The sequence below is a fragment of the Fringilla coelebs genome (genome assembly GCF_963513975.1).
Source record: "Fringilla coelebs genome assembly, chromosome: 16".
Classification (NCBI taxonomy): Eukaryota; Metazoa; Chordata; class Aves; order Passeriformes; family Fringillidae; genus Fringilla; species Fringilla coelebs.
In genome coordinates, this window is record NC_140042.1 from 15,656,336 (window position 1) to 15,679,278 (window position 22,943).

The following is a 22,943-nucleotide window of genomic DNA, read 5'->3' on the forward strand; positions in this document are numbered from 1 at the left end:
TTTTGTGGTGGCAGCCACATTCCTGGGAGTGGGGATTCACTGATTTACACTGGTTGAGTCAGATGCTGTGTGACCTTGGGGAGCCACTTTCAGGGCCAAGAGCATGAGAGAACTGCTCTCCAGTGGTGCTTTGAGCTCTGAGTGGATGTCATTGTCCAAAGAAGCTGTGGTTGCCCCTGGAGCCCTGGAAGTGTTCTAGGCCAGGTAGGACAGGACTTGGAGCAGCCTGGGACAGTGGAAGGTGTCCCTGTCCATGGCAGGGGATGGGATGAGGTTTAAGGTCACTTCCAACCCATTCCAGCCCCGTAGAATTCTGTGTCTTGTGCGAGGGCTGGCTTCTCTTCACGTCCCTGCAGGGGTCGTGTGTGCTGTGGCTGTTTATAACTTGTGGGTGACCAGCCAGGTCCCCTGGATCCCTGCTCTGCTCAGATCCTCCCCATTTTCCACACGTGTTACCCCAGGAGTGGTTTGATGACAGAGGACACTTCCTGAGGGTGCTGTGCTTTGCTGGTCCTGGCCATGCCCACTGAGAGGGGCAGCAAACCCCAGACATGGAGGTGAGATCCCACTGTGGTCCTCTGACATCTGTGCCTTGTCCCTCTCGAGGGGCTGAGGCTGCTGGAGGAGAGGGACATTCCCATGAGCTTGGTTTCCCAGGCAGGCTGGAGGGGTTCCCCAGTGCTGGGGGTGCATGAAGGCAGCAGGAGAGCCGAGGGAGAGGCAGAGCTGTGTCCAAGGAGAGGTGGGGTGGCTGGAAGGACAGCAGGGATGGCATGGATCAGCAGCCTGGCTCTGCAGTGGGGTAGGGTCACGATGGGGGTGTGGTGGCAGGCCTGCTCCCTGCCTGGAGGGGTCAGGGCCCTTGGACACCCCCGACAGTCTCCGGGGGGACTCTCATCCTTGTGCTGCTCACAGGGCCCCTGGGAGCCCCAGGGAAGGGGCTCCCCCAGCCTGAGCTGCAGCCCTGTGTCCTCTGTCAGAGGCTGAAGCGATAGGGGAGCAGCCAGGGGAGGGGAAGGGAGGGATGGGAGGGCAGGGAGGGCACCCTCGTTTGCTCCCCACGCCATAATTAGCTGGGCTGGCAGGCAGAGCTGCTGTCAGGCTGCTGACACCCAGCCAGGCTGCGGGCACGCAGGGCCCTGTGAAGTGCACGCTGCAGGACAGGGTGTGGTTAATTAGCTGCAGGTCCTGGGAGCTGTGAGTTTACTACTCCAATCTAGCTTCTTTTCCTGCTTTTTAATATTTTTATCCAGTGATGAAGGATAGAACTTCACCTATAAACCAGTATAAACATGTAGGAGGATGGAAGTGTTCAAGGCCTGGGTAGATGGGGCTTGGAGCAACCTGGTCTAGTGGAAGGTGGATGGCAGGGGGTGGAGTAGGATGAGCTTTAAGGTCTCTTCCAACCCAAACCAGTCTGGGATTTTATGACCTGGTGTGCCCAAAGATTAAAAAATAACAATACCGTTTGTAAATACCGGGCAGCACATCAATGCAATTATAAGATCAGGCAGCTGACATCCCCAAAATGAGGCAAAATAAAAAACCCACCAGGTTTTAGCAGGAACACAGGCCCGGCCACGCTCCCCTCCAGCACGTGCTGTGCTCAGGGCTTCCCGCTATAAATAGCAGCAAGTTCAGCTCCACAGCTCAGCCCTGATCCTGCAAACACTTAAGCCCAAGCACAGCTCCTTCCCGATGTGCTCCAAGCTGCTGTAATAGTTTGCAGGCTCTAATCACGAAAAAGAAGGACAAATAGGGTGGAGAAGGGAGGTGTGCAGCCCACGGGCGGCAGTGGCCATGGGTGACTGCAGCCTGTGCCTGCAGCTCCCTGGCACATCCGCACCCTCCCTGCCACTCCGGAGCGCTGGGTGACTGACAGCACGGAGCCAGGGTGCCCAGGCCTGTGCGTGCCTGTCACTCTGGGTGCCGTGGAGCTGGCAGCTTTACAAGCTCCTGTGGTTTTGCCAGCAATTTGACAAGTTCTTCCATCCGGAGAAGCAGCAAGTGCAGGGTCTGGCTGTGGCGGCCCTGGCAGGGCTCCGGGAGCTCCTTCCACGGGGAGACCCCAGCGCAGAGCCTGTGCGTGCCTGCGTGGCTGTCTGTGCATGAATGAGCTCCTACAGGCATGCAGCAGTACAATAGGAGTGGAGAAAACAAAGTTTCCTGGATGAGCTCTCAGTAAAGAAATGCTTTGAAGCTTGGGTCAGCGTTAGCGTGGTGTGAGCTGTGAGGGGTTTGTGGGTGAGCTCCCCTTGGCACGGGGAGCGTGGCTGGGAAGAGGCTCAGCTGGGGAAAGCAGGGCTGGGGAGATGCTGCAAGGGGTGGGGAGGCAGGAGGGAGTGCAAAGGGACTTGTTTAACGAGGGTGCTGGCAGATGCTCATGAGCAGACTCGCTTTTCTTCCCGCAGGAAGGCTGGCTGGGATGGGGTTGGTCCTCCCTTCACGGCTGACAAGGAGCCCCAAGTCACTGTGAGGGTCTGTGCTGCAGGCAGCCCAGTTTTGAGGGTGTAACTGCTGAGGGAGGGAGATGGTGGCAGGTGGGGGGTCCCTGGAGCCGTGCTGTCACGGCTTGTGGAACCAGGGCCTGGCTCCTTCCTCCTGCTTCAACACTGATCCCTGCTCCGCTCTGCAGGGCACCTGTAGGGGTGAGCTCCGAGCTGGAGGAGAGGAGGAAACAGAATTAATGATGTTGGGAAATTTGACACCGTTCTGGTTGGCCTGGCCCTGAAGAATGCACAACCTGCTGTCAGGGCCAGGCTGAGCTGCAGACACGTGCTTTGGAGTGAGGGGCTGGTGATGTGGCTGCTGTCCCAGACAGCCCAGCCCATCCCATCCCATCCCATCCCATCCCATCCCATCCCATCCCATCCCATCCCATCCCATCCCATCCCATCCCATCCCATCCCGGCCCTGGGGCTCGGGGAGAGGCTGGGTGGAGATCACAGAGTCATGGAATATCCTGGAATGGACCCACAGGGATTGGACCCAAGCTGGACCTAAGAGCTGCACCCAAGTCCAGCTCCTGTCCCTGCACAGACCCCACCAATCCCACCCTGGGCATCCCTGGCAGCGCTGTCCAAGCACTCCTGGAGCTCTGGCAGCCTCGGGGCCGTGCCCATTCCCTGGGGAGCCTGGGCAGTGCCAGCACCCTTTGGTGGTCACCCCATTTTCCAAAGAAACAGGTTTATGTTTGTATTTCAGGCCCTATAAAAACACCAAGGCCTCCCCTGCTGGGTGCCAGCTGCGGCGCTGGGTGGCAGGACGGCGGCTGAGCCTCTGCTGAGCTGAGCGGAGCTGGAGCGGGTGGTGCTCAGCTGCTCTCACGTCCTGGCGCTGTGCGGGGCCGCGGTCGGGCTGGTGTCTGAACCAGGCTGTGGCAGCAGGGAGACACTGAAACAGCCCCTGTTCCCTCTGGGTCTGTGGTGTCTCGGGCAGGAGCCTGGAGGACACCAGGAGCTCCCCAGGTCCCGAGTGTGGCTTTGCTGCTCGGCTGGGGGGGCTGCCGGGCCTTGCTTCTGTTCTCTGGAGTGCTTCAGTGTACCGTGTGTGCACAGCCATGTTTCCCTCCTCCTGCCCCCCTCAGTGGTCCAAACCCCATTTTTTCTGGTTTCCAGCTTGTTTTTCACCTTCTGTTGGACTCAAAACCCAACTTGGATGTGCACCACTGCCCCATGGCTGTCTGCAGGCGAGTGTGAGAGCTGGGTCAGGCTCCCTCTCTGAGCTGGCTGGGATGAGGTAGCTGTGGAAGAGTGAACGTGCTGGAGCCATTGGCATCCTCCCTGGCTGGGTCAGGTCTGAGGGGGATTGCCACCCCCTCCTCAGATCCTTGCATTCGAGGCAGGAATAGGCAGGGTGACGATGGTGAGAGGCTGGGGCTGAGGGCTCACACCCCTCCCCGTGGTCCCACGGGTGCTTTGGCCTTGCCAAAATGCCATCCTCTGACAAAGATCCTCCTTTGATTGCCAGAGGGTTGTATCCCCTTCCCTCCTTTCCTTGAGCCAGCCATTCTCATGTGGACAGCACTGCCTGCCCCACCTGATCCTTCTGCTGCCACCAGATTTGTTTTGCTGGGTCACCCCCACTTTATTGAGACACCCCAGTTCTCCATTCCTTGTGCTCCATACTTCAGCACCCAGGCAGGATCTGCTCTCCATCCAGGATGGCCTTTGGGAATCTGGGCTGCCCCCAGCTCGGTGGCCTGGAGCTCCCTCCGGGCTGGCACCCACACTGGAGGCAGGAGTTACCTCTGTGATTTTCAGCTCAGCAATCTGGTTCATCCAGCCTGAAATTCAAGTTTTAGGATTGGAGGGTTCATCTGGCCTCAGCTGGTGTTTTGGGGCTGCCTGGGGCTATATCAGCTTGGGGCCCTGGCAGTGCTGGGGCTGTTTGAGGAGTGCAGTGGTGGGGGCAGGTGGGATGGGTGCTGGAGTCCCCAGAAGGGAGGCAGCATTCCCAGAGCCCTTTGCCCCCTCAGCCAGCCCTTGCCAGAGGGCTGGAGGGAGATGGGGTGCGTGGAGTACCCAGCCTGGCCCTGCTCCAGCCCTTGCCTGGGGGGATGCTGTGAGCTGGGGTGGGGGCTGCCATCTCCTTCCTCCTCCTCCTCCCAAACAACCACTCACATCCCAGGCTCTGAATTTTATTCCCCTTCCGACAGTCAGGCATCACCTCCTGATTACTCATAACTGCAGCATGTTGCAGATACACAGAGCCTGGGGAATGTCTGTGCCTGGGAGCAGAACCACCGGGACCCAGGGTGACAGCTGGGGACAGGCTGTGCAGCCATGGTCCCCAAACCCTGCCCTGCCCTGAGGGCCAAGCACCTCCTGCCTGTGCCTAAATTTCCCTGGAGTCTGTCCAGCCCAGCTCCAAGAGCAGCTCAGGGACACTGAGGTCCTGGCAGGTGAGCAGGTGACAGTGGCAGTGTGGCAGCACAGCCTGCAGCCAGCAATGGCTCGTGAGCTTGTTTTGCAGAATCCTCTTCCAGCATGGAAAAATCAGTCATCCCTCAGTTTTCCTCTGGTTTGTTTGTGTGGGCATTGATTACTCTGGGAGTTACTGAGCCAGATTTTATTGGAGTGACTTAGAAAGCTGCCACCTGCGAGCAGCCACCGGTCTTTGGGGATTATTTTGGTATAGTTGCTAAATAATTGCATGAGGCTTCTTCAGCCTTGCTAATAACTTTGTTCTCCCAGGGACACTGCCTAGAAAAAAAGATGAGCCAAGATTATGCTTGGCAACATTTACAGGAGGAAAAAGTACAACAGGATTTATGTCTGCTGGCAGGAAGAAATAAATAAAACAATACCTCTGTCTTAGCCCATCCGTGAACATCCTTGTTTCCAACCCTAGGTCTGTAATCTTCCTAGCATGGCTGAATTTTGAAATTCAGCACAGTCCTTTAAATCGCTCATCATTTCTGTCTGCAGCATGTTGTGCTAATTCTGACTAGGGACCAGCAGGGCTGGCTCTGGAGATGAGCTGGCCGAGGGAATCTGGGTTGCTACCTTACCTACATTGTGTAACTCACAAAATTATTTAGTTAGTGCCTGAAAAGTGAAACTGAACAAGCAAATTCAAGCATTCCTGTTGGCCCAGATTCATAGAATCAAGGAATGGTTTGGGTCAGAAAGGACTTTAAAGCTCATCCTGTCCCACCCCTTGCCATGGGCACCTATCCCTGGCTTCTCCAAGCCCCATCCAACCTGGCCTTGGAGACTTCCAGGGATGGGGCATGCATCATCTGGGACAGCACCCTTGTATCACACCTTCCTCTCCTGGCCCTGCTGGGGCACTGGAGGGATGCAGCACATGTTCTGGGAAGTTTTGGTGGCTGCCCTGCCCAGTGCCAGGTGCCAGGGCAGCAGGGGCTGCTCCTGCCCCACCGGTGCCTCTGTGCTGCCCATGCCCACAGTCCCCCCTCGGTGTCTCAGCATGAAAGGGTGGAGATGGGTGCAAGCCTCGCTTGAGGGGTTTGCTTTAGAAAGACAGGCTGATAAAAATTATTTCATTAAGGGACTTAAACTGTGCTTCCTCAGGCCTGAGTCATCAGTGAAGTGAGCAAGCGAGGAGCAGCAGTGGGTCCTGGAGGGTGACTCACGCTGCAGCGTGGGGCTCACAGGGACTCAGAGCTGGGTGATGCTCCTCTCCCTCTGTCTCAGGAAGGCTGGGGGCTCCCAGCACCCTGAGCAGCAGCAGGAGGTGTCTGAGAGTCTGTGAGGCACCCAGATTGTTTTGGGAGCTGAGCCACACTGTAGTTGCACCTCTCTGCCATCCCCAGCTCTGCCTTGATGCACAGGAGCCACAAGCAGTCACTCCTCCAGAAGTGACTCCTCCAGACCATCCAGGAGCAGAGCATGCACAGAGGCTGGCATTTAAGCTTTTATTCTTTATTTGCATTGATAGAAACCTGCAGATCCCCTCTCAGTCCAGGAGGAATTGATCTTTCCTCCCTGAAAGCACAGGAAAACACCAGCTCACGTTCTGCTCCTCTGCCTTTTTCAGTTCCCAGGCTTCAGGAACAGGCAGAAAAAGAAAAGCCAGTCCCAGTTCCCAGTAAGGTCAGGATCTGTCCCCTCTACACTGGTCTGTTTAGTGAGTGCTGTAAAACCTGCTCTATCCCTGCCACTTGGAGGTGTTGACAATCTGCTCAAGCCCAGTGACAGGACATTTTTCCTAAGGTCCAGGATGTGTGTTCCCTTTGCCTGACCCTGCTTCCTTACATCCCACCCTTCCCTTGGCCACTTCTCCCTTCTCTTCCCCTCTTGTGGATGTGGCTGAGCCTGTGATACCTGGTGGGACCGAGGTGGCACTGGTGGCACTGTCCCAGTCCTGCTGCTGCTGCTGCTGTCCCTTGGTGTGTGACAGTACAGAGGGCAGTGTCCACGGCCAGTCCTGCCCACAGCCTGCCCCATTCCCTGCGTGGTCCCTCATTAACCTCTTCATTAACCAATCCCCCGATGAGGAGGATCTTCCCAGGCAGGGCTCTGAGCTCTCCCAGTGCTCCAGTTCTTACCAGGATGTTGTGATGTTCCTGCCCTTGGAAAGGCCTCCATTCACTGGTGGTTATTATGCTTTCCTGAACACTCTCCCAGAGCCCTCTGGATCCATGGCCACCTTGATTTTGTGCTTGCTTAGGAGAGAAAATTGCAGCAGGGTGGGATTCACCTGTGCAGCTCCATCTGCCTATTGGGCATGGTCCTGTTCTCTTCTGGAAAGAGAGTGAGGAGGCAAAGGGCTGTGCCTGGGCAATATGGGGAAACTGAGACATAAAATGGGAAGAAATGGCTCAAGGGCAGACTTTGAGGTGGTGGTACAGCCACCAGCTGATCAAAGCCCCTGGTCTTGCTCCAGGCCCAATTCCTTGGACATGTTGCTGAAATTCTGCTTTTCTTCCTTATTTGCTATTTACTTCATGACCGTTAGAATTAGTAATTTTGGCTGATCACTGCTGTAATCACTGCCCAGTTTATTGGTGGGTTTTTTAATCTCTCTGCAAAGTTCATTCCTCATTGTTTTATCTCAGATATCTAAAATCTTAGTTTTCCACTGGCTATGGCATCGGTGGGAGCTTTTTCCAAGGCTCCACTGTGGCTGGGTGGAGGGTCTGGCTATGTGAGGTGCAGGTTATCCAGATGTTGTTTCAATAGCATTGAGAACACTGTTTGTGGGTGATTGCTCCTTAAGTATCAGCAGTTCTCCATGATCCCTACTAGCACAGACAGCAGAAGGAACTGAATTTGTTGGGGCTCATGAACTTTGTTGAAACCGATCCATCCTCTGCAGACACTTTGGGTTTTGGGTGCAAGTTTAAGGAAGTAAGGAAATATCATATGGGAATGCTGTGCTGGAAGGGGTGGAGCTGTTCCTGGGTGTGCTCTGGGCTTGCAGAGAGCTCCCATCGCTCAGTTGCCCTCACTCACCCTTAGCAGTTACTGCTGTGCTCATTTTTTTGCTACCTCGGGAATGCACGGAGTGGTTTGGGAGATCTGGGGATCTCCTGGAGATGTCTCGGGCCAACCTCCTGCTCAGTGCAGGACCACCTGCCCTGGGTTATCCTGGACACCCAGGACCACGTCCAGTGGGTCTTGGATGTCTCCAAGGATGGAGAATCCACGACCTATCTGGGCAGGTTGTGCCAGTGTTGGATCAGCCCAGTTTGGTGTCTGGCCATTGATTCGTGGGGCTTTGCTGCAGCTCTTGCTGCTGTGGGCTCAGAGGAGCAGCAGGGACAGCCAGGGGCTGTCCCCATCTCCGGCTGGCAGGGCTGCTCAGAGCTCTTGCATGCTGACAGTCAGCACTAGGGCAGGGGACATCTTAGAACCACAGAACTACAAAATCCTCTGAGTTGGAAGGGACCCACAAGGATCATCTGGTCCAACCCCTGGCCCGGCCCAGGAGACCCCAACAGTCCCACCCTGTGCCTGAGAACGGTGTCCAAGCTCTACTGGAGCTCTGGCAGCCTCGGGGCTGTGCCCATTCCCTGGGGAGCCGGGACAGTGCCCAGCACCCTCTGGGGGAAGAACCTTTTCCTAAAATCCTACCTAAATTCCCCCTGACACAGCTGCAGCACTTCCCAATGAGCTTCTCATCCCAAATGGAAGCTGCTCCTTGTGTGCTCCCAGCTCTGCCCGCACACCTCTGTGTGCCCTGGGCTGAGCACCAGGGTGTCACACACACAGACTGTCCTACCCTGTGCCGTGAGCTGGCTGCAGCCTCCCCACTGACCAGCCAATGTCTCCGTGCCATGGAGAGGGTCACCCATCACTGAACCACATCCCCATCTTGCTGGCCTGGCCAGAGCTCCCTTTTGGTTATGTTTTGGTGACAGTGGATCCCTGTCTGTTTAAAAGCTGGGGTCCTCCTCTCCCTGCCAGCTTTGGTGGGGGCTCTCTTTGGCTTTGGCTGGCAAGGGGAAGCTTTGGGATTGCTCCTGCCGGCCTGATTAGCATTCGGCCCCGCTGCTCCTGCTGTTTTGAGTTGGAGCTCGCCATTGCCTGGCAACCACAGAGCAAAACTCCAACAGCCGCCCCGGAGCCGAGCGGCTCCTGCACGCCCCGACACGCGGGGACAGGGACGGCGGCCGGGCCACCCTGCGCTGCTGCTCCCTGCCCTGCACCCCACAAGGTGCACGGACAAGGATCATCCCCAGGACGAGGAGGAGGAGGAGGAGAGGGCTGTGGCGGTGCGAGAGCTTTGGTGACAGCCGGGTGCGGTGGGTCTGTGTCTGTCTGTCCCGGTGCCGCCCGCCGTGGGCGTCCCCCTGCGCTGGGCACAGGCTGCCCTGCGCACCCCTCGGTACAGCAGGGGTGTACCCCTCGGGACCCCGCCGTGCTCAGGGAGCTCTGTCCTGCGCTGGGGCCTCGCAGCAGGGCCAGGCCCTGCTGTGGGTGCCTCTGGGCCGAGGTGTGCTGGGGACAGACTGGGATGCGTGTGGGGTACACGGCCCCATCCTCGCGGCGTGAGGAGCTGCACGCCTGCTCTCTGTGTGTGCCATGCACACACCTGGCCACCCACCCCACCTGGGGTCTGTGCCCTGCCCGGCGCCCCCAGGGGCCACGTGGGGAGGCTTGGCCTCACTGGGGTCTCACAGGGAACAGTGGCACAGCCATCTGTGGGGCTCTCAGGCTTCTGCTCCATCATGCTGGGGGTGGGGTTGGAGGGACAGGAACCTGAGTGAGCATCGGGGCTGTCTCTGCTTCCTATTTTGCATGTGCTTGAGGCCTGATGTGGTTTTCCTGGCAGAAGAATTTTGTTGTCCTGCTCCTGGCAGAAACTGTGGGGCTGGGGCTCAGCCCCTGACCTGCCAGAGGGTCTTTGTAGTGGTGGTGGCTCAGCCCCTCCGCCAAACCCTGCACTTTGTCCTCTTTCCAGCTGGGTGGACTTGACAGGACTTGAGTCCCCTCCTGACACAAGGTGCCACTTTTCTGCAGGAGGCACACACACGCCTGAGTACGTTGAGTTCAGACCTAATGCATCCTCTCACCTCTAGTTTAACTCTCTATTTTTACATCTTTGGTGCTGTGGGCACTGCCTATGGCTGGAGGGCCAAGCTCTCCTGTCCAGCCAGTACACTTAAGACCCATCAGGCAGGAAAATAACAGGCACCTGCCTTTCAGTGCTTCCCCACACATACTCATCAGTGATCAGTGCTTGACAAAGGGTTAAAAAAATAAATACATCTGTCTTTTGTGTCTTGCAGAGCCTGGGGTCGGCAGACAAGAAGGACTTTTACCAGCCAAAGTAAGTGCCAGTAGCAGTGGTGAGTAATTGCATGGAAATTCCCGGCTGGTCCATATTACCCAGCAGCTCCATGGCTCGCTAAGATTAGACATTTCAGTGTACAAGAATAGCTGCTGCAATTACACAAGTGAGGATAACAGTGGAAGGGCTGTCAGTCATGCTGGCTTCAGGGCATATGCAAATCCTTCCATCAGGTCAGAAGGAACCATGACAGCTTGACTGAGCCTGGGGGACAGAGCCGGGAGAGGGGGGTGCACTGGTGACCTTTCCCACCTCAGGCTCCTTCTGCTCCTGGTTTGCACAGCTGAGCTGCCTTGGAGAATGGAAGGGTTTCGCTGTGTGTCACAGCAGTGCATCTCCCACAGCTGCTGGTGCCTTTGTCTTCACCCGCCGTGCTTGGTGCAGCTCTGTGAGCTGCAGGGGGAGAGGAGGGCAAGGGGGCTTTAGAGCTATGGATGTGAGAAATTACTGCAAACCACTCCACCAACACAAGCAGTTGACTGCTTGGTGTGTGGATTAGGTAACACAACCTTGCCACAGCATGGCACCTTCCAGGTAAGAAGGCTGTGCTTGCTGGATGGACAGGTTTGGTCTCATCATCATTTGGATAATGGCAAACTGTTAAAAGCCCTGCTGAGAGGTTGGGTTCTGCCCTGGCACTGCATTATGTGTTGTGCTGCTGAGCACGTCACCTGTGGGACCTTGTGTTACTCTTGCTTTGCCTGGGGAAGTGAAGGTCTTCAGGTTATCACCTTTCTTCTGAAAAAAAAACCAAACCAAAAAACATAGGTGGAGTTGAAGTTGTGGGACAGTGCTCTGATGGGCAGGATTGTCAGGGGAGCATGGCTTTGGACAAGTCAGAAGGAATTGGGTAGAGCTCACTGTCCTGCTCTTGCTCAGTCTTTGCTGCTTTCCCCAGCATCCCAGCAGTGCCAGCAGCGTGGCAGCATCCTCGGTCTGAGTCGGGCTTGGCCTCAGAGGGAGCAGGTCCAGGGGTGACAGGCTGTGTCAGGGAGTGTGGTGTAGATCTGCCTGCTCCCTGTCCATCCTGGAGAGCAAGTATGGGGTGTGTGTATGCTCTTCAGTTGTCTGCTGATTGCTCTTTATGCCACCAAGAGTTTGTAAAACTCGGTGCTGGTTTCTAGGTCCGTACTGAAAGTCTGATTTGAGGGAGCTTCTCTGCCTGTTCACCCCAAGGCAGTGCAGCTCATCAGCTTTCCAAGGCCTCAGGCAGATAAAGACTTCTGGAAATACCAAATATCTGTTTAATCCTGCATGGCTTTCTGGGAGATCAGAGGAATATCACAGGAGATTATGGAGTCATTGTGGATGCCACAACAACATGAACACACATTTGGCAGAGTTCGTGGTTGTGTTTGTGTGACCTCTCCAACAGCTGTCCAAGATTTTGGTGCTCCTGAGTTTAGTGCTGTGTTTGTGAGGAGTCTGACAAGCGGGTTTAGAACAGATTGAAGCATCTCCCATGTCTCAGTTCCAGCTGAAGCTTTGGGGAGTCTTGAAGTAGGAGATTTGGAGGAAATCTTTAAAGAGCTCTTACTGTTCAGATTTCCTATCATTTTCTGTGGTTTTGGTGGTTGGTAGCAACTATTTGTGACGCTGCATTTATAACTAAGCTCCTCTGAGAAATGAGGAATGTTTCTCTACCTTGAATGGGAGAACATGGGCTTCCCATCTCGCTGAAGGTGTGGAGCTGCTGGGTCAGAGTGGGGTTTCTGATGCTCCTGTAGATACAGGATGTTTTATGGGGGTTTGCTTCTCTGTGCCACGAGGCCACGGCACCTCCGTGGTTTGGCCCAGGAGCTGTGCCTGGTCATAACCCTGTGACTTTGGTTAATGCCCAGCCCATTTACACTCCTCAGTGGCTGTGCTGGGGTTGTGATGGGTGAGTTTGTGTCCGTGATGTGGCTTGGTACCACTGTCCCCATCCCATCTGGTTTTTTGATCCCCCAGCTGATGCCACACTGTGCCTGTTGGAACCATCTGCAGGGCTGGACCAGGTGCTCTCTATGGAGCCCTTCAGTTCCTGGCAGGGCTGGAGCTCGTCTTCCTCAGCAGAGAAGGGTTGCTAGAAAATGCCAGAGGTTGGGTGGCCCTGCTGAGGACTTGAGACAGCTCAGCTCCTCTGCAGCAGCTCCACAGCCCAGATTCACAGTTCCCCGAGCCCTGGGCAAGGTGGTGGCGAGCAGCCAGAGCGTGGGAAGAGTGTGGTGGTTCCTGGACACATGTGTGCAAGGAAGGTGGGGAGCTGAGAGAAGTCTGGCAGTGTGTAGCCGGTCCTGCAGCTCCCATGAGCCAGAGCAAACTTGACTGTGCTTCTGCTTTTCCTTTTCGGCTTCTGAGGCATTGGCTCACCTGCCTCCAAAGCCCTGTGGGAGCAGGGTCAGAGCCATCCTGCTCATGTGTCAGGCTCTGGGGCTCTCTCACAGCAGGTGTTGGTCCTGAAAGCAGAAAAAGGAGACACACATGCCAGAAATCTCAGCAGTGAGTTTTGTCGCTGCTTGTCCTGGGAGTGACTCCTGCTCCGTTCCTGCTGTGTTCAGCTCTCTCTAGTCAGGTGCCCTCTTCCTCAGTGGACATCAGACATTCCATCTGCTGAATTTCCTTGTGTCTCCTGGAGTGACTCCTTTCCTTCCTTTGTTGCCTCTTCCCCTCAGAAATGGAAATGTGTCCTCAGCTCACAGCTCCCATCAGTCTGTCTCAGGCAGCAGGTGGGTGTTTCCTGAGCTCCTGGAACATCCCAGTGCTGACTGAGGGCATGGAGACATGTCCACCCTCACCCATCAGCCTCTGATGGCCCTTCCCCTCCTCCCAGTCCATCCATGAGGTACAGATCTCCCCAAGATGCAGTGAAAGCACACAGGGAGGTGAGGTGCAGGTGGACCTCAGCTACAGGAAGTCAGAGGTGCCCAGAATGGAGCTGCTGCCTGCTCTGGGGGATGTCCTCCTGCCTGCAAGGGCTTCAGTGAGGGTGCTTCTGGATATTCCTGTAAGAGCTGGCCTGTGTCAGGAGCTGGGTCTCTGGTCTTTAGTCTGGGACAGGATGTTCCCTCTTCCATGGTAAATGGAGAGATGCAGCCTGAGCCAAGAGTGCTGAAGCATTAATCTTAAGAAAAGTTACATCAACTAGAACTGAAAGGGGTAGAGATCAGCCAAGGAAGGACCAGCAGTGGCACATAAAGAGCTCCTGTAGCTGAAATACCTGAGAAAGCAACCTGGCATGTTGGGAATGGCCACAAGTGCACAGCTCTCCTCACCTGCACTGACTGCTCCAGCCATCCCACAGGAACAGGTACAGGTGCCTTCCTGTGTTTCCAAAACAGTGTGTTCAGATGTCAGAAGGGTTTATCCTGACCTAGCAGCTCTCATCTGATGCAGTTTGGGCCCATACCTCCCCCAGTGCAGCCCTGGCTGCAACTCTGCTCTGTCTGGGGTCTGACCAGAGTTTGGAGAGATTGGGGAAGAAGCATGGGGTGGTATCAGTCCAGCCCCTGGGCTGCTCACTCCTTTGCCACCCCACTTTTGGAAGGTGCTGATAGAGCTGTAATGCTGTTAGAATATCCAGGCTTCCAGAGGTCCTTCCAAATTTCTAACACAGGGCCCTGACTTCTCTGTCAAGGCAGCAAGGAGCCACTGGCTGAAGACCCAGGGGCAAGGACACCATGCTCAGAGACAGGAATAGGCTTTCCTGGGACAGGAGGTAATAACTCTCCTGGCAGGGCTGGGTGGAAGTCTCTTGACAGGAACTGAAGCCGTCCGGTGTGTTTGCTAATTGCCCCTGGCACATATTTGCTCTTCAGTGTCAGGAACTCATTTTCTTTAAAGCAGAAAGAAATGTTGGTGGTAATGACACTCATAAACCCCCTAGCAAATGCAGCCTGAAATACCTGGGCTTAATAAAGTGTCACTGCTTCGCAGTGGGAGCTGCCCTCATTCCCCCCGTGCTGCTCAGCTGTCAGGGAGCCGTCACTTGGGAGCAGGGAATATCTGCCAGGCACTCTGAGGTGTCAGGAGAGCCACAGCTGTAGTGACAGAATGCTCCCCACTGATCCTCTCCTCCTGTCCCCTGGCATGGTGGCCGGGCAGGAGAGACCGGCTGTCTCAGAGCTGCCCTGCAGCAGCAGGATCCCACAGGATCCCACAGGATCCTACAGAGGGATTCCACAGCAGGATCCCACAGGATCCCACAGCCCTTTCAAGTAGGTACCTCTTGGCTCTGGCTCCAGCTGGGATTAAAGGCTGCCCCCACCCCCTGTCCTCCAGGCTCAGATGTGCAAACACGGGAGGAACCTTTGAAAGCACCTCCCAGAAAGCAGCAGCTCCTGTTTGTTTTGCCTCAAAGTCATTACACAGAGCTGTCTCCGCAGCTAATTCTTTGTCACCTGGCCCTTACAGCAGAACATTTAATCTCCCAGACTCCAATCTTGCCATGCCAGCACTTAGATGAAAGTGTTTCCTTGCTGAATCATTATCTCGTAAAATGTTGGTGGTTTTAAGGCTCTAGAAATCAGTATTTACATTTTGGAAGCATTAAGGACCATCATAATAAGCATGATGTGTTCCTAAGCCAGGTTCTCATTTCAGTGCCTCCTTCCCTCAGCCATTATTGCTGCAGTAATGAATGATAATCATGCACATATAGGCAGTGTTTGACTTCTTCTGTGGTGGCTGAGAGTTGTTCAGCTGGGAGCTCAGGTTCCAAGTGCTGAGCACAGGGAGGAGGACACACATGGGAAGCAGGGAGAAAGAGATGGTGCCAGTGACACCAGGGAGCTGTGGGGTAGGAGAAGCAATGCCAAGACCACCTCTCCATAAAGGATACTCATTGGGATACTCAGTGATGCAGGAAACTGTCCCAAAACCACCTGCACAGGTTTGGAGAATGCTCCCAGCGTTGGTTGTGGGAAAGGATGAAACACTATCACCAACATCTCTGGTGGCAGTGGGATGGCAGAGCTGTGGAGGGTGAAAGAGAAATGCTGGGGTCTGTGGGGTGGGTGCTCTTTGGGCAGGTGCAGGTTGGAGGCTGAAGGGGAGTGTAGCCCTCCAGAAGGGGTCATGAACATGGTTATCCTCACTTCCAACCCCAAATCCTGTCCAAGGCAGATCCCTGGAGAGTCGAGGAGTGATCTCCTTTACACACAGCATATTTAAAGAAGATTCTGGTGCTGGTTTGGGGTATCCTGGCAGTGGGGCTGAGCCATTGAAACTGTATAGCAAATTTATGAAATGTTCCCCCTGGAGTTTGGCCAGTGGATTCAGTCTGAGCTTCGGGCAGGTGGAGGGGCTTTAACACTTTGGAGTGCAGGGAAAGGAAGGGAATCCTGGAAAGGCACTTTGGAGAAATGTAGTCATTTAACAAATGCCAGTCTGGGAAGGAAGTGCAGAGCTGACCCTGAGCAGCCTGGGAGCAGGGAGTTAGGAGAAGCAGGAATGAGCAGTGGGAAGCAGCAGGGAGCTGGGGCTTAGCAGAAGTGGGAATGAACTGAGGGGTATCTCATGGCATGGCAGAGGGTTGCTCTGGACACTTGCAGCGGGTGCAGGAGTTCAGCTGATCTCCTGCCAGTTCAGAACAGACAGGTCCAGGCTGTTCCTCTGGGCTGTGGAGGGAGCTGGGACAGCACCGAGGAGGAGCAGTGCTGGCAGGGATCCCACAGGAGCTCAGGCGTGGAGGAGCCATCACCCTGCTGCTGTGCACTGTGGCCTCCCTCCCATGCACACCATGCAGTGCTGCTCTCCCATGCACACCATGCAGTGCTGCCCTCCCTCCCATGCACACCATGCAGTGCTGCCCTCCCTCCCAGGCACACCATGTAGTGGTGCCCTCCCTCCCTCCCTGGGCTCTCTGCCCAGGCTAACAGTGCTGCTTGCTTGGGAAGCTGGTACCAGTTTGTACCTGGGGATGAGGGCAGGGCCCCCTGCAAAAGACCTGGCTGTCCTGGCAGTCCCCTCCCCACTGCAGCCTGGGAGGGCAGCACTGCATGGTGTGCATGGGAGGGAGGGCAGCACTGCATGGTGTGCCTGGGAGGGCAGCACTGCATGGTGTGCATGGGAGGGAGGGCAGCAGTGCATGGTGTGCCTGGGAGGGAGAGCAGCACTGCATAGTGTGCATGGGAGAGCAGCAGTGCATGGTGTGCCTGGGAGGGAGAGCAGCAGTGCATGGTGTGCATGGGAGGGAGGGCAGTGCTGCATGGTGTGCATGGGAGAGCAGCACTGCATGGTGTGCCTGGGAGAGCAGCACTGCATGGTGTGCCTGGGAGGGAGGGCAGCACTGCATGGTGTGCCTGGGAGGGAGGGCAGTGCTGCATGGTGTGCATGGGAGAGCAGCACTGCATGGTGTGCATGGGAGGGAGGGCAGCGCTGCATGGTGTGCCTGGGAGGGAGAGCAGCAGTGCATGGTGTGCATGGGAGGGAGAGCAGCACTGCATGGTGTGCATGGGAGGGAGAGCAGCACTGCATGGTGTGCATGGGAGGGAGGGCAGCAGTGCATGGTGTGCATGGGAGGGAGGGCAGCAGTGCATGGTGTGCATGGGAGGGAGGGCAGCAGTGCATGGTGTGCATGGGAGGGAGGGCAGCACTGCATGGTGTGCATGGGAGAGCAGCACTGCATGGTGTGCATGGGAGAGCAGCACTGCATGGTGTGCATGGGAGGGAGGGCAGCACTGCATGGTGTGCATGGGAGGGAGGGCAGCACTGCATGGTGTGCATGGGAGGCCCTGCTGAGGACTGTGGCTCTGTGAAGTCTGGATGAACACTGCTCTTATTCATTTTCCTTTTTGCTGCTCCTTGGGAGAGACTGCCCGCCCTGGGCTCCTGTTGCAGTGGGCCTGGAGGATCATTGTGGGATGCTCTGCACACAGAATGGGTCCAGAGGAGGCCACAGAGATGCTTCCAGGGCTGGACCCTCTGCTGTGGAGCCAGGCTGGGAGAGCTGAGGCTGTTCAGGCTGGAGAGGAAAAGCCTTCAGTGGCACCTCATTTCAGTCTTCCAGTACTTAAAGGAGCTTATTAGAGAGAGCGAGAGAGAGAGTCTTGTTTACATGGACAGAGAGTGATAGGACAAAGGGGAATAGTTTTAAAGTAAAAGAGAAGATATTTAAATTCGGTATTGGGGAGAAATTATTCCTTGTGATGGTGGGCAGGCCCTAGCACAGGTTGCCCAGAGCAGCTGTGGCTGCCCCTGAATCCTTGGAAGTATCCAAGGCCAGGCTGGATGGTGCTTGGAGCAATCTGGGATAGTGGAATGTGTCCCTGACCATGGCAGGGGGTTGGAATGAGACGGGCTTTTTAAGGTCCCTTCCAACCCAAACTATTCTGGATCCATGGTTTTTCAGGACACAGATACCCTGGATGGCATCAGGACCCTTGATAACCAGAATTAAATATGTTGGCCCAAGAAAGGTTTGGACAAGGATTTGGTTTTAGTGGTCTCTGGAGCCCAGGGGACAGGAGGAGGAGTTCCTGGGGCTGGCTGAACTCATTTCATCCTGCACTGGATGAGCAGGCCACGGGAGCACAGGACCAACCCCAGGCCCTGTGCCTGCTCTCCCCTGGGAATGGCCCTCCTGCACCTGGTGTAAAATAAAGTTTAGGGTTTCATTGTTTCTCTGCGGCTTTTAATGTGTTAAGTGAGGTTGCAGTGTAGGCTCTTACTGTGGCAGTTGTCATAGAAACTTGCAGGGCTTTTTTCCCTGATCCCCCAGCCCCTTTCTTTACACCAAAGCAGGGTTGAGTTTTGTCCCCCCTGTAATTTCAATTCCATTCCAATTAAAAACCTGCCTGGGCTCTGATTCCCTGTCTCCAGCACTGCCACACAAGGGCTCAAAGTCTTTCTGTCGTGCTTCCTGTTGTCCCTGTGTGTTCCCTGCACTGTGCACTTCCCTGAGGGGCATTCTGTCCCTGTGAACTGCCAGCAGGGACTGGGGCTCAGCCCCTGTCCCCCTGCAGAGCCTCTGGGCAGCACAAGGCTCCTTGCTCCCCATGGGTGCTCCTTGCTGCTTTTTCCAGAAAGAGGGAGCAGAGTGGGCACGGCCCCTCCATGGCTGGGCACTGGCGCTCCCCAGGCCACTGGTGGGGACATGAGGATGGCATTTGCCTGCCCTGCAGCTCTGAACCCGGGGCTGCCTTCCCCTCTGGTGCTGAGAGGACGATGCTGCCAGCTCAGCACTCAGGCTGGCACAGGAGCCACCTAAGCACCAGCTGCAGCCCTGCCACGACTGCAGCGCCTGGCATTAATCATGGCAAGGGAATTGAGCGTAGGAAGATGGGCATTTGTAACAAATAACCAAGCCTGCTTTCTCCCCTAAGCAAGAGAGCAAACTGTTTGCTGCAGTGAGTCAACACAGAGATGCTTTAGCCATGGGAGGTGCTGCTGCCACCCACAGCAGCCTTCGGTCCCACAGACCGCCGGGGGCAAAAGGGACAGGGGGGGAGAGGAGTTTCCTGAGCTGCTGCCAGCAATCCCTGCTGGGCTTTCTCCAAGACACAGGGATCTTTCCCTCATGCTTTGCTTCTGGCACGAGATTTGATGGGAACTCCTCAGAGGTAGCTGGACTTGTAGCTCAAAATTTCTTCTTTTAGGAGCTCAGTGCCCCCCCAGCTCCCCATGGCTCCAAGGCCAGCACTATCTCATAGGATCCCAGAGTGGTTTGGGTCGGAAGGAACTTGAAAACTCATCCATTCCCACCCCCTGCCATGGCAGGGGCACCTTCCACTGTCCCAGGCTGCTCCAAGCCCCGTCCAACCTTGCCTTGGACATTTCCTGGGATCCAGGGGCAGCCACAGCTGCTCTGGGCACCCTGTGCAAGGGCCTGCCCACCCTGCCAGGGAACAATTCCTTCATAGCATTTACTCCAAACCTGCTCTCTGTCAGTTTAAAGTCATTAAACAGCCTTCCTGAGCCTTTATCCTGTGCACGGCAGGAGTCAGCCCTGGAACTCCAGTTGTCTGCTGGGGTTCATTTGGGTGGGATTTAGGTCTGTTAGATCATTCCTATGGCCTCCCATGTGCTGCTGGAATATGAATTTCCCACAAGCTCCAGTAGAGGTTTTGGTTGCCTTCTGAGAGTTATCTCATTCTCTGAGCATCCCTGAGATGTATCTAATCCTGACCCAAAACTCGCTAGAATTTGCTGGGCTCCACTTCCCAGTCCCTGCCTCTGGCACGTCTCACTGATAAAAGCAGTTGGCCCCACTCTGGTTTTTGGTGGGTGGCAGATTTTTATCAATAAACTCAATATAGCTCAAATCTTTTACAGCATGGTATTTTCTCCAGCCACCAGATCAATTTTGTGACTCATCCCCCAAGGCTCTGCTGTTTTAGTGTTCTCTTTAAACGTGGACACCTTAATTGCAGGAGTGGCAGTGGCAGTCCCAGCAGTGCAGTATGTGCAGCTCTCCTGCTCTCCCCTAAGAACTGCATCAGCTTTTTTCATCACAGCATCACATTAGAGCCTTGTGCTGGGCTGCTCATCCGTGGTGACCCCTGACCCTTTCTGGAGGCTCCCTCTTGTCTGGGATCCAGTCCCTGTTCAAAAATACAGCCTGAAATCCCTCTCCGAAGCTGTGCTATCCCAGGCTGGGTTGCATTATCATGTACAGTGTTTGAATGGGCTCAGCATTACCAGGCATTTCCCTCTCTCCTCATCAATATTTACCATTCCATCAATCTTCCTGTCACCCACTAATTTTTTGAGTGAGGATTTTGTGTTTCCATCGTGATCATCAGTGGAAATATCGATTGGTGCGTTCCCCGTGGAGCCTCGCTAACGATTCCCCATTGACACCTCCTGTGTGAGACCTGTCAGCCGGCTCTAAATCTATTTAAAGGGCTTGATTTGGGCTGCACAGCCCCATCTTCTGAACTGGGAGAGTCAGGGAGCGCTGAGAGCTCTGCCTGCACAGCCGGGAGGGGCACGAGGCCTTTCCTGCCAGCCAGTGTTCATTACAGAGGGACATCAGGCTCATCGGACAAGATCCCTTCCACCAAGACACACCGACTGACTTTAATTAGAACTTACATCCTTTAATTATTTCTTAATTTAATTCCAGATGAGCCCTGCCTTCTGGGTCCGATATCAGGCTGACTGTTTGGTTGATAATTAGGTCACCCTTAGTGCCGGGTGGGAGTGCTGGGGGGAAGGAGCCATTTCCATCTGGATGTGGTAGCCTGAACTTGGCTCAAACAAGCAGCAGAGCCCAAAACCCTCTCCCCAGCTTTTGGGTATGTGTTGGCTGTGCTGGCTGTGCTATTTGGCCACATTTGATGCACATGGGTGCTAATGATTCAGGAGAGCTTCATCTCTCCTAGGAATTAGTCTACTCACAGTTTTTTTCCCAAACACAGAATAAATATGGACTATGTTTTCCTTTTCTGCATCCTTCGAGCAGTCCTAAAGACTCTGCTTTAAAGTAGCCCCTGTGATCCTTAAAACCAGACCTATTGCTAGCCTTCATTTGGCCCCCAATAGCAGATTTTCCATGTCCAGCCACACATTTTCCCTTTCTTTAGTTTCCCTAATAATTTTCCTATATGCCGTAATATTTCATTGGTATTGACCACTCTGTTCTGAACTCTGTGGCAGAAGGTTGGAGCTAGAACCCAAACCCTCCCCATGATTCCATGATTTTACTGCTGGCTCTGAGAGTCTCCCAGTGTGCTAACAAATTATTTCTTATCCGTTGGGAACATGCCTTTAAGGCTGAGCTCCTGCAGCTGGCTTAGGTATGATGTGCTGTGCCTCACCCCAGTCCTTGGTGAGAAGGTGTGTTTATTCAAGCACCAACTGCTAAAAGATCTATAATTCCAAAGAAAAACGTATAATGGTGAGTACTGTAAGTGTGCAGTGCCCTCCTCTTCATTCCCTGCCACCTCCCACGCAGGCACTGCCATCACATTCAGCAGCTCCAGGCGTGTTGAGTGCCTTCAGTTTCTGCTCATGAGAGAAAATTTCCCTTTCCTCATTCTCCATTCTCCACCTTGCTGCCTCACATCATCTCAAGAGCTTTGTCTCTCAGCACAGCACGAGCTGGGCTCTGATGCAGTTTCTTGGAACAGACGCAGATGAATCTGGGTTTTTATTCAAATACCATTGTGGTGTTTTCTCTCCATGCTCCCTCCTGCAGGGCCGTGGCACTGGAAAATCACACAAGGGTTTGGGCTGGAAGGGACCCTAAGGATCATCTAGTCTTACCCCTCTGCCACGGGCAGGGACACCTTCCACTGTCCCACGTATCTCCAAACCCCGTTCTTGGAACACTTCCAAGATCCAGGGGCAGTCACAGGTTGTGTGAGCAATCAGCCTGATCCTGGAGCTCTTCCTTTGGGAGGGATGATCAGGCAGGACTGGGCTGTGCTGGGCAGCCTGCAGGGGGCTGTGGAAACAGTGCTAATCTGCTCAGGGAAAAGTGTGACTGAGGTGATACAGGAGGGAAGGCACTGTCTCTCCTGCATCCTGACAGAGCCGTGTGAGTGGAGGGTGATCCAAGGATTTCAGCTGTGCTGCGGGTTTCTGGCACTGGCAGACACAGCATTTAGGGTGGTGTGGTGGCTGTGCAGTGGGAAGGGATAGGGGTGAGGGTGCTTATTTGTCTCTTGAGGCTTAGGACATCATGTGAAAGGGCATCACGAGCAGCATTCCATCTAATTTATGGGGAAATGAATTCTTACCTCCCCATGGACTGTCCAGGGAGCCTGGGCAGGCAGTGCAGAGCTCTGCCATCAGTGCTGCCTCTGGTGACTTCAACACATCCTGAATGTAGATGAGCTGATAATAATCACTGAAGAATCATGGAATCCCAGAATGGTTTGGGTTGGAAGGGACCTTGGAAGGAAGCTCATCTTGTTCCACCCCCTGCCATGGCAGGGACACCTCCCACTGTCCCAGGCTGCTCCAAGCCCTGTCCAGCCTGGCCTTGGGCACTGCCAGGGATCCAGGGGCAGCCACAGCTGCTCTGGGCACCCTGTGCCAGGGCCTCAACAATGAATAATGGTATTTACACCTAAGTTAAAGACTTGACTGAATTAAGCTGTGGACAGCCCTGGCAGGTTGACTTCAGGCAGACTTTGGAGCATTTTATTGATGGATTGTGGGAGATCAGCTCAACGCTCAGCCACAGGAAAACACCACCTTGGCCCACAGTAAATGGAAATGTGTGTGTTGCTTTGAGGAAATGGGCTGGAGAAGTAGAAGAAAGGAGCTCTGAGACCTGTGAATTCCCATTTTTAGATTTGAAATAGAAAAACTTACCCAGCAAATGTTTCAAGAGCACCTCTGGAGCTGACAGTTCTCAAGCAGAGTCTGTTGGAGGTTTTCCTTTGCAGTTTGAGGTAGGAAGGGAAAAGCACCCAGGGAGAGAAAGCTCAGCTGTACTCATTGTCCCCTCGGATGTCAGAAGTGCTTTGTTTTCCAGAAGTGCTTATTATTCATGCAGTGTCTCACCAGGCAGCTGGAGCACAGCTCCTGCGTGGGGCTGCTCCTGGCGTGGGCTCTGCCATGGAGCCGTGCCATGGCTTTTCCCTCCTCGTGGGACATCCCCCCAGAGCCAGCAGCAGTGCTCGGTGCCTGCCTTTGGCACCACTGCCAGGGGTGGTTGGGTCATCTTTTCCCCACGGTGTTCCTCTTTTGTCCCTCTACATCCTAGGCCACCATCTGGCAGATGTGGGGCTTGGTTTTGCTGTCCTGAG

The 22,943-nt window shown here is 54.9% G+C and overlaps 1 protein-coding gene across 1 annotated transcript in view; it reads left to right on the plus strand.

Moving 5' to 3' along the window:
- LOC311160121 (ankyrin repeat and fibronectin type-III domain-containing protein 1-like) overlaps positions 1–22,943 on the plus strand; it is a gene marked incomplete at its 5' end in the record, with an annotated part of 255,498 nt that overhangs the window by 170,695 nt on the left and 61,860 nt on the right. Inside the window, one exon of the mRNA XM_084216603.1 lies at positions 10,202–10,242. Coding sequence (XP_084072729.1) covers positions 10,202–10,242 — 41 coding nt within the window. The remainder of the gene's footprint in view (positions 1–10,201; positions 10,243–22,943) is intronic.